Source organism: Tachypleus tridentatus, chromosome 10 (assembly GCF_004210375.1).
Source record: "Tachypleus tridentatus isolate NWPU-2018 chromosome 10, ASM421037v1, whole genome shotgun sequence".
Taxonomy (NCBI): domain Eukaryota; kingdom Metazoa; phylum Arthropoda; class Merostomata; order Xiphosura; family Limulidae; genus Tachypleus; species Tachypleus tridentatus.
In genome coordinates, this window is record NC_134834.1 from 71020387 (window position 1) to 71038697 (window position 18311).

An 18311-nucleotide genomic window follows, 5' to 3' on the forward strand; every position below is an offset into this window, starting at 1 on the left:
TATAAAAGGAAGTGTACAAACAAGAAAATTGGAAAACAATATTAACTCATTTCTCAGTTTAGCGTTTAAAAGAGTAATTTTTTTAAATATTGATGATATATGAGATAATACCTTAATTCTTAAACGATTTAAGTTGAAAATAAAATTGATATTTTTACTTTCATGACAAATTTTATGCCCTTGGCTCTTGGCTAGATAATCCCGCACTACGTCTTTACTTTAGGCTTATTATACCGATATTCAATATATTTATAAGGTTTCATGGTATCATCACCCTCTCTCACTGAAATTGTATTAAGCATACAATAATCTAACTATTTTATCTGGATAAATGCATTTTGGCTTTTATTACTCCACCTGTTTTGAGAAATTAAGCTACAAAGTAATCATGCTGACAATAAAAATGTAGATAAAAGGTACTTATTCTGAAATAAAGTCCACATGCAAAGTATTAGATCCACAAAAATTTGAAATATAAAGTACAAACAAATTTCAGATACCTCCATATAATACTATAGTAAACTGAAAAAAATAAGGTCCGATACGAAGCAGTAGGTCATTTAGTTAAGTCCGAAGTCAATATGTTAAGTTAATAAAATAAATTCAGAAATAAAATGTTAATTTTACAAAAAAAACAACAACTCCCAAGTTTCTAAAACAAGTCCAGACACGAAATAAAATAAGGGAAATCCTCAATAGTCACGGCACTTCAAATTCTTTCAAGGAAAATGAGAATAAATTAATCTATAAGACCTTTTCTCCCTCTCATTTTTAAGAGCTATATTTTTGTGCCCGTGTGGACGTGTATACCCGATTCAATTTTATTAGTCATCAGGATGTTCACTAGTTTACCTTCAAAATGAAATTATTTTAGGCGCGATTAGAGTAAATTAATCTCTGAGGCCTTGAGCGTGATTAAATGCACTGATGTAAAAGGTTTGACCTTCTGAGTCCAAAAGTGTAATTACATATAAAATCGGTTAAGAGATGACGGAGCTACGAGCTAAACGTTTGAAATTGACAAACAAACTCAAAGCTATTCTATGAGCCGTTATGTCGCGATTAACGAATCGTTAAATTGCTTTAACTTTTTATTTATACTTTACTGTATTCTGTCATTAACAGATTCTTTTGGACTGTTTGGTAAAAATAAAGCCAAGGGTGATGCATTAACGATAATCTGTGCTATCAGGTCATCTCTCAAGTAATGTCCGATTTTAGGTTTAGAAAAAACAGAAAGGATATCAAACACTTTTAATGTTATTTAATCAATAATGTATGTTCCATTATTATTAATTACTTCCTGCCAATGATTCACAAGCTTCTGAATGCCACTTTTATAAAATTCTTGGGGTTTGGAATAAAAGAATGTAGAGAGGGTAGTTCTGACATCTTTATGTGTTCTAAGCTCTTTTCCATCAAGATAGTTCTGCAAACTTTGGAATAGATAATAACCAGATGGGGCAAGGTTTGGAGAATAAGGAGGATGTGAAAGTTTTTCCCAGTCTAGCTCTTCAATCTTTGCAGATGTGATCCTTGCTGTATGGACCGTGCATTATCCTGATGTAACACAACACCTTTACAATTGATCAAGCAGGCCTCTTTTTCTTTCAGTGCAACATTCAAGTGCTCTAACTATTGACAACAGAAGTCTGATGTAATCGTTACATTGAGTAGCAGCAACTCAAAGTGGATCATACAAACAATATCCCACCAAACGCTTAACAAGACTTTCCTAAGGTGGAGGTCCATTTTGGGTTGTGCTTTAGCAAGTTTACCTGCACTGAGCAAATGTCCACTCTTGCTCTAAGGTTAGCTTCTATCAAATAATGAAGGAACCATTTTTCAAGTTTTGACACCTTTTGAAGCTGTTGCAGATGACGGTGAACTGTTGAATGGGTTAAATTAAGCTTCTGTACCAGTTCTTCAACTGTTACAATACGATCTTCATCAAGTGCAACCAGCAACAAGTCACCATTAAACTCAACAGGACGACCTGAACGTGGCGCATCACTTAAGTTGTAGTCACCTGATCTGAACTTCTGAAACCACCCTCGACATTTCCTTTTATTGAGAGACTCCGCAGCATAAACATCTTGAATGTTTCGTGTAGTTTCTTCTGCATCACTGCCTTTTTTAAACTCATAAAGCATCATGTACCTAATATGCTCCTCAGACACATCCATCTTCACAATGGTTTATTTGATTAATTGTTTGTTGTTGTTGTTTTTTAATTTCGCGCAAAGCTACAAGAGAGGTATCTCCGCTAGCCGTCAATAATTTAGTAGTGCAAGACTAAAGGGAAGGCAGCTTGTCATCACCACCCGCCGCGAACTCTTGGGATACTCATTTACAATCGAATAGGGGATTGACTGTCACATTATAACGCTCCAACGGCTAAAAAGACAAGCATGTTTGGTGCGACAAAGATTCAAACCAGCGACCCTCAGATTACGAGTCGAACGCCTTAACCCACCTGGCCATGCCGGGCCTCTATTTGATTAATGATCTAAAAATTGGACTTAGGTTAGTTTCTTTTAATTGTCTGAACATTTTTATACACGTTCTACTTCATATTTTAGTAATTGTAGCCTTCTACAAAGACAAAAATTATGATGCTTTTGTTTGTTTGTTTTTGAAGTTCGCGCAAAGCTACACAAGGACTATCTGCGCTAGCCGTCCCTAATTTAGCAGTGTAAGACTAGAGGGAAGGCAGCTATTCATCACCACCTACCGACAATTCTTGGGCTACTCTTTTACCAAAGAATAGTGGGATTGATCATCACGTTATAACGCTCCAAAGGCTGAAAGAGCGAGCATGTTTGGTGTGACAGGGATTCGAATCCGGGATCCTTAGATTACGAGTCGAACGCCTTAACCCACTTGGCCATGCCGGGCCAAATGATGATGCACTTTCTGTATTAAGTTTTCGGACATTACTTATGGGATGACCTGATACTTTCACTACGAATTTTATGCAAGTTGTAAACTTAATACACTAATATTATAACTTTTAACATGAATTTTCATATAACAATACTGGCAAACTTATTGAGTAAGTTGTAGAAGCATTAACTTCTACCAAATAAATACTTTTACTCGATCTTTTATTACTCGCATTTGAGTGGAATGAAGAGAAAGTAAATTTCTAAGCGCTTCAGTTGTTTCTGACCCAGAGCTCCGGCAAAGGTCAGTTAAATCCTAACCCGAAATACCTGCCACGTTTTCTCTCTCTCTCTCTGTTTCATTACTCGGTCAATATTATTTTGTTCTTCCACTCAGCATATATTCCTTGAATTCGTAATCACTGAATAAACTGCTTCTTCATTACTTTTGCTAACGTACCAGTATAAATATTAGTTCAAAATTGTCGATTATTATATTATTAGGCCCGGCATGGCAAAGCGTGTTAAGGCGTGCGACTCGTAGTCTGAGGGTCGCGGGTTCGCATTCCAGTCGCGCCAAACATGCTCGCTCTTTCAGCCGTAGGGACGTTATAATTTGACGGTCAATCCCACTATTCGTTGGTAAAAGAGTAGCCCAAGAGTTGGCGGTGGATGGTGATGACTAGCTGCCTTCCCTCTAGTCTTACACTGCTAAATTAGGGACGGCTAGCGCAGATAGCCCTCGAGTAGCTTTGTGCGAAATTCAAAACAAACAAACAAAATTACATCATTATCATGATCGACACATCACTCTAGCAAACATTTAAATCAAAATTTTGAAAATGCAGTTTACGCCAATACGACAACGTGATAATATAAACGTCAATCTTTATATTCTGCGCATTGACATAAGTTGTGTGATTGGTTCAGTCAATAAGTACCGACACGTAGGGTTGATGTGAACAGGATTCGAGTATTTTAGGTCTTGTAATTGAGGTTTATGGTAATAGTCAAATGCTCCTGGTAGTTTGTTTTGAAATTTAATACTAAGGAACAACTTATTTGTGTGAAAACAAGTCCGTTAAAAACTCTAGATCTATGAAAAATATATAACTTTTTCTTCTCTTTTTTTTTTTTTTAACTAGTTAGTCTACCAAGTTTTCCCAAAGACTTTCATCTTAGGCTTAAGACTTAAACTTTATAAAAGTGGTTATAGTTATGATTATTTACGTAATCCTTTTATTCTTGCCGGTGGTGAGATTAAAGCTTACCACAAGGCCCGTGAACATCCAAGAGGAGACCACCCTACTTGATATATTTTTACAAAAATTAAATGAAATTCCTTGCAACTTACCAAACAATTTTGTCGTACCTGATTTGTCAAAAGATATTCAGAGTTCAAGACCATCACGTAATGTTAATTTTGGAAACCAGCTCTCTATTTGTATGATACCAGCTAATAATCCAAAAACTACTGCAAAACCACAACTAGTTACCGAACTTTGTCATGTCATATTTGATTCATTCTTTAACTTGTGTAATTTATTCCAAATGGAAAAGTCTATTCATTATGGTCAAGAGAAAAATTTGATTCCAATGCAAAATTATTTGTTTGAACACATGAACATAATTCCTTCTCGTGATAAAAGTTTTAATTTTACTGACGTTTGTGATGGATTTAAAAAATCAAGAGATGAGCTTTCACCAGTTTACTTAAATAATTCATCAGAAAATCTTTTATTAGACAAAGCACTTGGTACATATCCATACTTGTGTTCTACTTTGTGTACCCCAAGAGAAAATGAAGTTGCATGTGAATTTCTGTTGTGGACAATGTGGGCAGAAAAGAAAATGTTGTGTGAGTATAAGTTTTATCATGTACATACATGTAAAAAAAAAACAACTTGTTTACATGAATAGATAAATATTTTCTTTTTGTTTTCTGCTTTAAAAAAATTATAATTCTAAAGGATTTTGTGGTATATGAGAGTTTTTATGCTACTGGTACCAGTTTCATTTCTGTACACTAAATTACTATTTTATCTCTCTCTCTCAACATATATTTATGTATAATAATATGAGCACACTTATATAATATTTTGCATATTTGCATAAGTAAAATATTAGTGATATTATGTTATTGTATCATAATACTTCCTGGAACTTTTGCCATTTTTTATATTTTCTTGGCTCATGGCTCTTTATTGATATGTCTTTCTTCCATTATCTGAAAGAATTGATAAGATTCTATAGTGGGGCCATAAAGGAAGATTGGCTGATTTTCTGTTTCTGAAAGTATGGAGTTAACTTTAAGATTTGATAGTGTGTTGAGGTTCAGAAGGCATGGAGTTGACAGAAATTTTGGGTATTATGTTTGCAGGCAGGAACCAATGGTGTAGCCAGATTTTTTACTTGGGGGAGGGGATGAGAATATATTAAGGGTGGGCCACTAAATTAAAGATGGTGAAATTGATTTACCATTTTAATATCATATATATGTGTTTGTAAAATAAAGTAACATGGATTATGTGGGCATGGAGGCTGTTTTGAGGCTAAAACTTGAGGTCAATGTGGCCAGTTGGCCAGTCTCAAATTGAAAAGACTGGAATTTTTTTAGTGATGTATTATAAGAGATGTGTTATTTACCATATTTTATGCTTTGTAAGATGCCCTTTTTCCTTTAAAATTTCTCATGTGTCTTCCAAGACAAAATTGATGGGTTAAGGCAAGTTAGTTTAGGGTCTACTTAAAACGGCCTCTCATACAGATCATAATCTCGTTATTAATAATTATAAGTATTTTCAATAGCATAAAACATTCAATTTAATTAATATTATTGATATACTGTGAAGAATATGATCTATTTGACTGTATTTATTCAGCAGGTTGGAAAAAGTCAAGGCTGTATCATGGTGTTGGTTGCTGAATCAACATATTATTTTTCTTAAGATTGTCTTTACAAAATTAGAATGCATCTTACAAGGCATAAAATATGTACATTTCTTTTGATCGTGCTATTCCATGGTGAATTCTGTGTTAAAATGATTTTTAAAACTTTGTGGAGTCTTCATTTGTGGTCTTTTACCTTTCCTTTCAGTCTGCAGCTGTCTTTAGTTAAATGTACATACTTTTTTAACTAAATAGGCTTGCTCTGACTATGTCTTTAGCTGTGCTTGCGTATACTTGCAAGAATTGCCTGTATCGTGTCTTTACAAAACAGTTGATATAGACAGATATATGTTGTATTGCAGTGAGAAGAGAATAAGTCATTTCTTCATTAAATGGAACAGTATTAAAGTTGGAATAGACTGCATATTTCACTTGATCACACAGCAGAAATTCTGACGCTGTAAAACAGGAAATGAAGTTTCCATGTTTTTTGCACATCTAAGAAGAAATGTACCTAGTTTTGTTTGGATTAAAATAACTTTAGCAAATCATTATTTTTATTATTATTTTTTTAATCAAAATATTTTGTGAGGTAAAAATATTGTTTTATGTGCAAAAAGTCATGATTGATATGGTTTATTTAATCAAAACAATGTTGGTCATTGAAAGCCATTTTCATCTTGCTATGCTGGGTTGTGTGTTTATGTACTATAAAATTAAGTATGCCGTATCATGATGTTAAGGAAGCATACAAGTTTAAGAAATCAACTTAAAACAACAATGGCACTCTATAACACAAGCACTTAGGTTATTGTATATCTTATGTTTGTGTTAGACTAAGTATGACTGTATTCATTGAGGACAAAAGCTCAAAGTTCAGTCAGTTGCATCTCATCAGTTAGAAGTGTGAATTTGTTTATGACATCGGTGCTCTTAAACCAAGTAATGTATTAGGTTGTCCAGAAATAAATGTCATTTTTGAACTGTAAAGTTTGAAAAAGTATAAACCAATGTTATAAAACATGCTTTAATCAATGTAAGCATCATTTGCTTCAATGCACTTTTGCCAACATGTAATGATGCTGTTTGTGCCCCTGCTGTAGAAATTAGAGTTTCTATGGTCAGTGAATTCTCTGAAAGCTTCTTCTGCAGCTGTCTGGTTTTGAAAGCATTTATTGTTCAAAAAATTGTCAAAGTGCTTGATAAAATGAAAATCTGTAGGGGAAAGGTCTGGGGAATAAGGTGGATGAGGTAAAACCTCGATTCCCAGTTAGAGCACCATCCTTGACACATGGAGATGGAGGATTGTATTGGAAGTGTTGCTGATTTAGGCAGTTGTCAGTATTGAAAGCATCAAAAATGCTGCTGTAATGTATACCTCTTGGTATGTTTTATCATATTTCAGCTCTTTCACATGCACACATAAACCTTGATTGTTGGTTGTATTTATATCTTCCTTACTATGCAAATATAAACAGTTATGTTCTGGTTGATTATAAAAGGTTATGTTTCAAAGCTTAGTGCATTGCTTCTCTACATGTACATATCGAAACTATTTCTCAGTCTTTGTTAATTATTCTTTGCCATATGCACATAGAAAATGTTTTGTTACAGTTATTCATTCCTTTACATGTACACAAAGGAGATAATATTTAGACATAGACTTTTGTTCGTATGCATTTAGAATGTTTGTTATAGTTCATTGTACACTTGGACCATGATTTTTATATTTCATTATTTGTTAACATGCAATATATAGAATCTTGTTATATCATAGTTAGTAACCTCTTTTATCACATAGAGGTAATATTTTATCATAGCTCATTACTACTTATGTGCACATAGTAGATAGTGTTATGCATTAATATATATACATTGTTAATAATGTTTTGATCTAGCTCCTTTTTGAACATTTAACCTTAGTTGATCATGTTAAGTTCTATTTCATTACTCTTTACCATGCAGACATGGGAGATATTACCATATCATTTATTCTTTTTTAAAATGTAACACTTTGAGAAATATGTGTATATAGTTAGTTACCTAAAGTTTTTACTGTTTTGTAATAGTTCTTTACCCTTAACTTGGATTGAATTTTCATTTTTGTTAGGTGTTCGATTTTGCCTTGGTAAATGTGGCATATGGCCCAATGTGGCTTTGTTAACCTGTACACATGGTAGATAACGCTTAGTTCTCTTTTACTATTCCTTGCCATGTAATGCATAGATGATGACAATATTTTGATATAGTTTGTAACTTCTTAACATGTAAATATAGAGTGTAATGATTAGATCTGGTTAATTAATCTGTGTACAATTAGAAAATAAGGTTTAGACGTAATCAATTTCTTCGTAATTTGTCAAACATTGTAAGTAATTTTTAGTTGTGGATACTTAAACTTCTAACATGTATTCACAGTGGATAATGTTTAACCTTCTTTCATTACTCTTCCAGTGGAATTGTTGAAGGGCACATGTAATATTTTAATAATTTTCAAACTTTAATGGTATATGTTTTAATTTTTAATCTGAAACAGTATTAAAAACAAAAAAGGCTACTATGCACTTTTGTGTGTCATAGGATGTTTTGTGTTCTTTAGTTTATATTTTATCACACCTACAATGTTTACAATGGTTAATGAGTTAAAAACTCAAATTCAGGTATCTACAAGCTAGAATATAAAGTAAGGGCCTTTCACCTCTTTGATTTGCTGAAATATAAATATATTTTGCAAATGTAATGAGGGTAGCTATACCTACTACTCCATTATTTTTTAAACCTCTTATCTACTTGTACCTTATCCTCTAAAGTATATGTTTATTACCACTAGAAAGAGTAATTATCAAACTATGTAGATCTGATGGTCATTAGCTGGAAGGGGAAATTTGTTTGACTGCAAATGAAGTCTGAGTAAATCATTGCTCTGAACTGAAATGATTTTTTTTTAAACTACTCGTCATTATAGCTTATCTATAAAAACAAATAAATTATAGTGGTTTTATATGTACCAGTCTAGAAATTGGGTAAATTTTGTTTAAAATCTTTCAAATCTACAAAAAGTAGATTTTTTTTTGTTTTTGGCCCCCACTTGAGAGAATGAATGAACCTCAGCAAATACTACAAACTAGTAGAGATCAATTATGTAACATGGTAAGCAGTAAAAATAATTTTTTCTATATGTTTATCTTTATTACTTTGTTTTAAGAAAAATAACTAAAAATTAAGTATATGGTAAATAGTACTTTTATATGTGTAGCACTTTCATTTATAACTTAGACAATCCTCATTACATCCATCATGCAAAAAAACAAGCACATACATCCTTTCCCACTGTGTTTTTAGAACTAGCATTATGAAAGTTCAAGTAATTGTGCCACACAGGCATATTTACTACCAACAGTGTCACAAACAGTTATGGCTGGAGCAGTTGTTCATTGCTTTATGATTAATAGGTTTCTACTTTATCAACTAAGAATGACATTAACATAGGATATAGATGCAACAAGGTTAAAAGTCACCTTTTGGTGGTTTTCTTTGTACAGAAATGACAGGCTGTATGGTGGATGAGTGCATGGAGAGGTGGCATTGTTGGCTGATCAGCATGTGCCCAACCTGTCTTTGCCACTCGACACACTCTTGGAGGCCATAGCCATCCATGTTTTCTTGGGTCATACCATCACTCTTTGCTCTCTCTACATGTCACCTGGAGAGACGTGATCAATCAGACTTTGATGCTCTCATTGAACAGTTGCTGTCCCCTTTTTCATCCTGGGGGAACTGTAACGGTCATTATCCCCTCTGAGGAAGTGCTGATGTTGATGGAAGGGGTCGTTCCATAGAGCTTGTGCTCTCTGATCACAATCTTTCTCTTTTCAGTAGTGGTTCTTATACTTATTTTCATGCACCTAATCAGACCTTTATTGCTATTGATCTTTCAGTTTGCTCCTCTTCACTATTCTCTCATTTTTCATGGAGGGGAGACAGTGATCATTTTGCTGTAATTTTGAGAGAGACTGCCTGTGGTTGATGCCACCTGACTCTCTTGCCCTGATGGAAGCTGGATCAAGCAAGCTGTTCCTCTTTCACTGCTCTTGCAGAACTTGATCCTGCCATTGTCTGTGAGCCATCAATAGACAACTGTGTGGCAGCAGTAACTGACTGTATTATACAAGCAGTTGCTCAATGTATTTCTAAAACCTCGACACATTTTCCACTATATCCTCATCCACGGTGGAATTCTGCCTACCACGTGGCATGGAAGGCTCAGAAACAGGCCTTGAATAATTTCTTTAGATATCCCACACTCTTGAACTGCATCGCTTTCCAGCAGGCCCATGCACATGCTATGTGGGTAAGACGTCAAAGCCAGAATAAATCTTGGATTAAGTTCACAAGCAGCATATCTTCTACCACCAGTTTTAAAGTTACATGGGACAAAATTTGAAAGGTCAGTGGGCAGTATAATTCTGTCTCCCTCTTGATCTTGCTTTCTGATGGCCAGGAAGTAGCCAATACCTGGAGCATCACTAATATTCCAGGTGAAAGCTTTTGCCAGTTATCTAACACTTCTGCTTCTTCCTCCAGCTTCTTAGCCATCAAGACTCAGGCAGAGCGATTACCTCTTTCCTTTTGAGCCAATTGTCTTTATGACTATAATTGTTCCTTTTTGCTGGTGGAACATAAACTTGACCCTTCATTAGACTGGCAATACATCAGTTGGACCTGATGATGTACACTATGAAATGCTGTGCCATCTATCTCCTACTATTCTCCTGATTGGTTTTAACCAGATCTGACAGGAGAATATTTTCTTGATGTCTCAAGATTCCTTCAAACTACCACTCAATTGCTTTGACAAGTTGTCTCTGTAAGACCTAAGAGAAGATGGTTAATGCTCTTCTTGTTTGGTTCCTCAATTCAAACAATCTCTTGCCCACCCAGTGTGGGTTTTGACGACAGCACTCCACTGTGGAACACCTGATTTGACTTGAAACGTCAACAGAGACGTCTTTCTCAAACAACAACATCTGGGTCATTCCATGTCAAATCATTCAGATTTTTGAAAATTTTCCAGGTGACCCCCTGAGAATGCCTTGAAAAAAATTCAAATGTGCTCATCTACCCATATAATGAAAAACTGCCAAAGATTAGATCAATATCTCTAATAGTTTCTGGTTTACAGCCCTGTAAAATTTAATTACTTTTTTGTTATTTTTGGCAAATTCATTTTTGGGCACCTTTGACTGCATAAAGATGCAAGAGTAATGGTGATAGAAGGCTGAAATTTGCTACACTGACTGAATTAATCTCACAGAATTTAAAAATGGTCTCAAACCAAGTTTATCTCTCTGAGGATTTGACCTTTAGAAGGCTCATGGTACAACATGGATATATGGAATTTTGTGAGACCTCCATATTTATGGGTTACATAGCCATTTGCCCATTTTTTATTAAAACATTTTTTAATGAACAGGAGATTCCAAGTTTGTATTGGTTTGACACTTTCCTGTTCTTTTCTGTAGGAACTTGGAGTCCCTCAGGGTTGTGTTTGAGTGTCACACTTTTCAGTATAAAAATTAATACCGTCACTGAACAACTCCTTACTTTTGCAAACAAGCTTTATGTCTACAACTTTCACAACTCATGTCAGTTGTCAAACATGAGGTATGTTGAGCAGCAGCTACAGACTGTCCTCAATCGTTTACTGAAGTGGACCACAGCAAACAGCTTTAATTTCTCTCTCTCTAAAATCGTTTGCATACACTTTTGCCATCAATGGGGTATTCACCCTAGTTCTGAACTCCGTATTGGTGAAGCTGTGGTCCCTGAGACAAAGTTCCTGGGACTTATCTTTGACCGTAAGCTGGCCTTTATACCAAACATCAAGCAGCTATAGGCCAAATGTACAAGAGCACTGAACATTCTCCATGCCCTTTCTTCTACCACTTGGGGAGTTGATCGATGTTCTATGCTAAAGATATACCGTGCTCTTATTTGATCAAAACTCGATTATGTATCGCTGATCTATGGCTCTGTCAGACCCTCGGCCTTAAAGATGCTGGACCCCATTCATCATCAAAGACTTCAGCTCTGCACTGGGGCTTTCTGCAATTCCCCAGTTTAGAGCTTATACATAGTCTCATGAACCTTCTTTGCACCTCTGCCATTTGCAACTGTCTTTTCTATATGCTTCAAAACTTCATTCTTTACCAGAGCATCCCACCTGGGGTTGTGTTTTCCTTCCTTGGTGGGCCATACATTTTTAGAACAGATGATCTGCCATTGCTCCTTTTGGCCTTTGTATTCAGGTGCAGTTGAATGAATTGGGTCTGTCCTTGGATAACATTGCTGTATCCACTGGTCAGCCTATCTTACCATGACTTCTTAGTCTCCAAATGTAACCTATCTTTAAATCATCTGAGAAAAGCAGACACTCCAGATTGGAAATACTGTCTGCTATTTGCTGAACGTCTTTCAGAACATTCTTCCATTTCTATTTATACTGATGGTTCAAAATCAGGTGACTCTGTGGTCTCTGCCATGGTTTGTTGTGGTTTGATGGTTACGTGCAGAATTTCCTTTACAGCTTCTGTGTTCACTCCAGAGCTGTACACCATTTCTCTTGCCCTGAATCATATAGAAGCTAAGCAGTACTCAAACTGCACTATTTATACTGACTCACTTAGTTCTCTACTGGCCCTGGAATTTCACATTAGTTCACACTCTGTTCTTGCTGATATTCAAAACTGACTAGCCCATTTCTTTTTAACATCTATCCAGGTTTTCTGGATACCAGGCCATGTTGGTATTTTCAGGAATGAGCTCGCTGACACCATAGCTAAGTCTATCTGCTCTGGCACTATCACCGCTGTGCCTGTTCCATACATAGACTATGGTCCTGTATTCAAGGCTTGGTTCTGTACCAGTTGGCAGTCAACTTGTAGTGAGAAAATGGGAAAACAGGTTTTTCCAAATAAAACCCTGTATTGGACTTTGGCCATCTTGCTTCCTTAAGGATCAGAAAGAGGAAGTTGTTGTAACTAGATTATGTGTTGGTCACAGTTTTTTAACTCATCATTTTCTTTTATCTGGAACTGCACCATTGTGTAGTCTGTGTAACATTCAGGTCATGATTAGCTACATTTTACTTTCTTGCTGTCGTTATGACTCTCAACTCTCACCATTTTAAACATGTTGTGTCCCAAGGTTTGTCCATAATGTTAGACAGTGTTATTGGTGATGGTGACACTGTCCACCTTGGTAATGTCTTTTAAAACTTTTATTACTTTTTGAAAATGGCCATAATGTTAAATAACTCAGAACCAGGACTGGAAAGGCCAACTTCAGGTGACTGATGGTGTTTTTGTACTTACCTGTTAGTCTTCCTGGTGAGTTATGATAATTACAGTTATGCTACAGAAAGTTCTTTACAACTTATATTACTGTAGTTTTTCTCTTAATGTTGTAGACTAGATGTAAACATTGGTTTTATGTTACTTATGTTTTTAATAAACTTTGTTTTGTGTTACCTTAATTTCTTTTTATGAATATTAATCATTTTGACTATAACTTTTTACCAGATGTTTGGTTCAGATAGCCTAGCTGCTTTGTACCATAAAACACATAATCAACCAACCAACCTTGTTTGGCATCGTAGTTTATCTTCTTAAATGGCTGCACGTTGGGTAGGGACAGTAAACATTAAAATTTTCTCTTTTAATATGGGTACTCCAAATCCATGAACAAAAAATAAATAAAACAAATAAAAACAGATTATTGCTAAACAACCATGCATGGATGACTGTTACACAATCACTATCACAGTCATACCCAGCACCTGAATTTCTGATTCTTCATTCATTATCTGGTAAATTCTTACGGCAGATTGTCTTCCATTTTCATTCAGAAGAGATTAGAGGGGCTTTCTGGCTCCCCAAAGTCAAATAGTTGTACTCTGAGTCATTTTGGTGGAAACATCCACAACACAGCAGACTTCTCTTGAACTCGAAGACCATTGGTAATATACCCATCAAGGTTTCTTCCCATGCTATTTTGAATTCAAGAGAAGTTATTGTTGAGAATGATTTTAAAGAACATTCTCAAGTTGAAAATCCTTACTGGTTTCTCCAGCCAGAGTGTTTCTGTATCTTAACTCATAAGTTCAGAATAATGCTGCCTACCAGTGTCAAAATAAGATTTTGATGTTTACACTGCCATGTCCACTTGCCACTGTCAAGGCAGGATGCTTGAACTGTTAAGTATAGCCATATGTTCCACACCCTCTCTGATATTTTCAGTATAAACAGTTTGGTCATACAGAAGTGTCTTGTTGTTTGTTTATTTTGTGTGTGTGTGTGTTTTTTTGGTGACAGAGACCACAGTACCTACAATTGCAAACTCAAACCTCACTATGTTAACTATAGTCACTCACACTCCACTTACTTTGTTTCTTGCCCTAAGTGGGTGGAGGAAAAAGAGGTCCAATGTTTAATAATGGTGAACAATATTTCCTACTCTGAGGCTTAGAAGTTACTGTCTCCCACTCCAACACAGACGTGTGCTGCTGCACTATGTTCCACTGCTACAATGGGAGTGCAAACAAATCTTTCCAAACCTCTGACAGTCATTCTCCAGCCATCTGGAGAGTCTTTTTGTCTTCAGTAATTAATAGGGTTGATGAGTCGATGTCTACTCTCATCTCTGTTCCCACCACTTTTGTCAGTGGCTCCATAGATCCACTTTGGTTCTGACTTCTAATGTTTTCTCAGGTTCATCTTCTTTGTTCTTGAGCTGCAGAATGATTATTTTTTCATACCCTCAGTTGCTGAAATGTAAATCCACCAACATTCCACATGATCTAGGGCAGGATCCATGGAGGTCAGTAGAGATCTCTTTTCACAAAAGAAAAATGATGTGGTCGAAAACAGATAGGCTCTCTGCCCAATTCTCCTCCACATAAGTAAAAATGGTCACTTTTATACAGTGGAACTGTTGAGGTTTCTATTCTAATGTTAATGAAATTAAGTCTTTGATTGATTCTTATCATCCTATGTATCTTCCCTTACAGGAAATGTTTTTGAAACTTGCGAGTACAGCTTCCTTTCAGTAGTTTTTTTTGTACCAGAATGACAGGTTGTGAGGTGGATAACTGCATGGAAGGGTGTTACTATGGGTTGACCAGCATGTGCCTACCCTGTTTTTTCTACTTGATATACATTCTTGTTTCCTGCGGTCGTATCATCACTATTTGTTCTCTTTGTCTGTCTCCTTGAAAGACCTATGATTAGTCAGATTTTGATGCTTTTTCTGAAGAGTTATCTCCCTTTTAAATTCTGAGGAACTTTAATGGACATAATCCCCTCTGAGGTGGTGCTGATATAGATGTGAGGGATTATTTCATAGAGCATATGCTCTCAGATCATAACCTTTCTTTCTTCAATACCAGGTTTCTTGCTTATTTTCATGCTTCTTGTCAGTCTTTTACTGTTGATATTTCTATCTGCTCTCCTTCACATTTTTTGGAGGGTTGACAGTGATCCATGGGGCAGTGATTATTTTCCTATTATTTTCAGAGAGACTAGCCATGGGCAATGCAACCTGACCCTTGTGCCTTGGAGAAAGCTGGATCAGACCAACTGGCCCTGTTTCACTACTCTCTCAGAACTTTATCTTGCTGTCATCCATAAGCCAGTATCGATGACTGTATGGCAGCAGTGACTGACTGTATTATCCAGACAGCTGCTGAATTTATTCCTAAAACCTTGACATGTTTTCCAAGGTATCTTTATAAGTGGTAGAATCCTGTCTGCTAAATGGTGGTACAGAAGACTCAAAACTGGTCCTGGGATACCTTTTGCAGATATCTCAAACTTTCAAATCATATCTCTTTCCAGGTGAAATGTCAAAACCAGAAGGAATCTTCAATTAATTTCACAATTAGCATCTCTTGTATCACCATTTCCAAAATAATATGGGACAAGATTTAGGTCAGTGGGAAAAGTACTTCCTGGCCATTGGAGAACAAGATTGAAAGATTTGATGGCTTCCTTCTTTTTGGGCCAATCATTTCTGTGGCTAAAATTGCCACTTTATACTACTGAAACTTAAGCTTGCTCTTTGTCAGTCTGGCAGTATGTCAGTTGGACCTGATAATATTCACTACAAGATGCTGCACCATCTCTCTCTTGCTATTGTTTTGATTGTTTTTAACCAGATCTGCCCCTTGGTGTGGATTCCTGTACGTGGTGAGGGGACCTCCCAGGGAAGCTTCTGTTCTTTCAGGTTACCTCCTCTGGGATCTAAACATCCACCCATGTGTTTACCATGCGTGGCAACCCGTGAATGGGAGGAGAGGATCCTGGTAGTTGAGGGGTCCAACCCTAACACACCACTTTGGCCTTGAGTTCCTGTAGATGGGCAGCCTTTGGGTGGCACCCTTGGGTCAATTGGCTGGTCCACCTGGGCTAGAGTCAACCAAATATTAGTGTTAGAAGTTCTCAATGGGTGTTGTGGACATTGTGTCTGATGCTGGTGTTTGGGTATAGTGCTCACAAAACCCTGGCATTACTGCAGTGTCCTTGCATAACATTGTAGTGCATCCCCTCATAGGGCTCCAAAATTTTAATTTTCTCATATGGATCCTCCTAATAAAAATTTAAATAAAATAGTGAAAAAACAGTCAACAGGTAAACGACCATGTCCTGAAGACTCTGACCAGCAATCTTCAACATCTGTACCACCAGTTGTATGTACCTCATTTTCTTATCCTACATTCTCTTTCAGAAAAACCTTTAGGGCAAGTGTCCCCCAATTTTATTCAGAAGGGACTGGAGGGACTTGCTGGCTCTCCAAAGTCAGTAAAGAAGCTTCAATCTGGAGTCATATTGGTTGAAACATCCACATCCCAACACAGTGAACTTCTCATAAATTCAAAGACAATTGGGGATGTACCTATTGAGGTTACCCCTCATGCTACCTTGAATTCATCACGAGGAGTTATTGTTGAGAGGGATTTTAAGAACGTCCCCGAGTCAGAGATTCTCACTGGTTTCTCCACTCACAAAGATGGAGTTACACTGCCGACAGATATCCTCGTTTTGACATTTACATCACCACATGCACCTGCCACCATCAAGACAGGTTATATAAATTGCAGGGTATGGCCATACATTCCAAACCCTCTCCGATGTTTCCAGTGTCAAGAGGTTCAGCCACTCGAACATGTCATGTCGTGGTTCTCCTGACGTGCTCATTGTGGTGGCAAGGACTACGTTGTGTGTGAGTGTTACACGGACCCTCATTGAATCAACTGCAATGGTTCTCATCTTTCCTACTCTCGTTCTTATGGCCTAAATGGTTGTAGGAAAAAGAGGTGCAGCGTTTAAAAACGACTCATAATATTAGTTAACCTGAGGCTTGGATATTGCTGTCCACCACTTCATCTCAGACATATGCTGTTGCACTTTGTTCTACAACTACAGTGGGAGTGCAAACAGATCTCTCTGTGCCTCCAAGAGAATCATTCTCAAAACAAATGAAAAGCCTTTTGATCTCCATGGTTAAAAAAGTTGACGAATCAACCCATCTCTGTTCCCCATATATTCCAACAAACCCCAAGATCCATGTTCTTTGGTTCCAAATACAGGAATTTTTTCAGATACATATTTTTCTCCCATTCCAAGATGTAAAACAATCATTCGTTTGCATCCTCATTCACTGGAATCCCCTTTCAACAACAAAGACCTGCCAAATCGACTGAGGGCAGGATCCATGGAGATCAATAGACCTCCCCTGAATAAGTACAGTAAGGAAAAAAGACGTGGTTGTAAACAGAAGGGTTCTCCAGCCACTTTGCCTATGCATCATTAAAAATGGCTACCTTGATACAATGGAACTGTCAAGGTTTATGTTCTACTCTGGTTGACATCAAAACACTGATTGCTTCCTACCATCCTGTATGTCTCTCCTTACAAGAAACATTTCTGAAACCTGCCGATACAGTCACCTTTCAGCAGTTTTCTCTGTACAGAAATAACAGGCTGTGTGATGAACGAGAACATGGAGGGGTGGCGCTGTTGGTTGATCAGCATGTGCCCACCCTGTCTTTGTCACTCAACACACCCTTGGAGGCCGTAGCCATCCATATTTCCTTGGGTCATACCATCACTGTTTGTTCTCTCTACCTGTCACCTGGAGAGACATATGATAAATCAGACATTGATGCTCTCATTAAACAGTTGCCGTTTCCCTTTCTAATCCTGGGGGACTTTAATGGACATCATCCCTTCTTGTGAAGTGCTGTTATTGATAGGAGGGGTTGCTCTGTAGAGCATATGCTCTCTTATCACAACCTTTCTCTTTTCAATACTGGATTTTCTACTTATTTTCATGAATTTAGTCAGTCCTTTACTGCTATTGATCTTTCAATTTGCTCCCCTTCATTATTCTCCCATTTTTCATGGGGGTTGACAGTAATCTACTAGGCAGTGATCATTTTCCTATACTTTTGACAGACACTGGTCATGGTAAATGCCACCC

The 18311-nt window shown here is 36.7% G+C and overlaps 1 protein-coding gene across 5 annotated transcripts in view; it reads left to right on the forward strand.

Moving 5' to 3' along the window:
* The first annotated feature begins 3790 nt into the window (after positions 1-3790).
* The window catches only part of LOC143229534 (uncharacterized), a 42496-nt gene continuing 27975 nt past the window's right edge, over positions 3791-18311 (forward strand). For 4 of the 5 annotated variants that reach the window (XM_076462012.1, XM_076462015.1, XM_076462014.1 and 1 more), the window contains exon 1: positions 3791-4743. In XM_076462012.1, the coding sequence (XP_076318127.1) occupies positions 4104-4743 (640 nt within the window). In that variant the 5' untranslated portion in view covers positions 3791-4103. Of the gene's footprint in view, positions 4744-13021; positions 13163-18311 lie in introns of those variants that run through there. The other variant, XM_076462016.1, reaches the window with a different exon arrangement.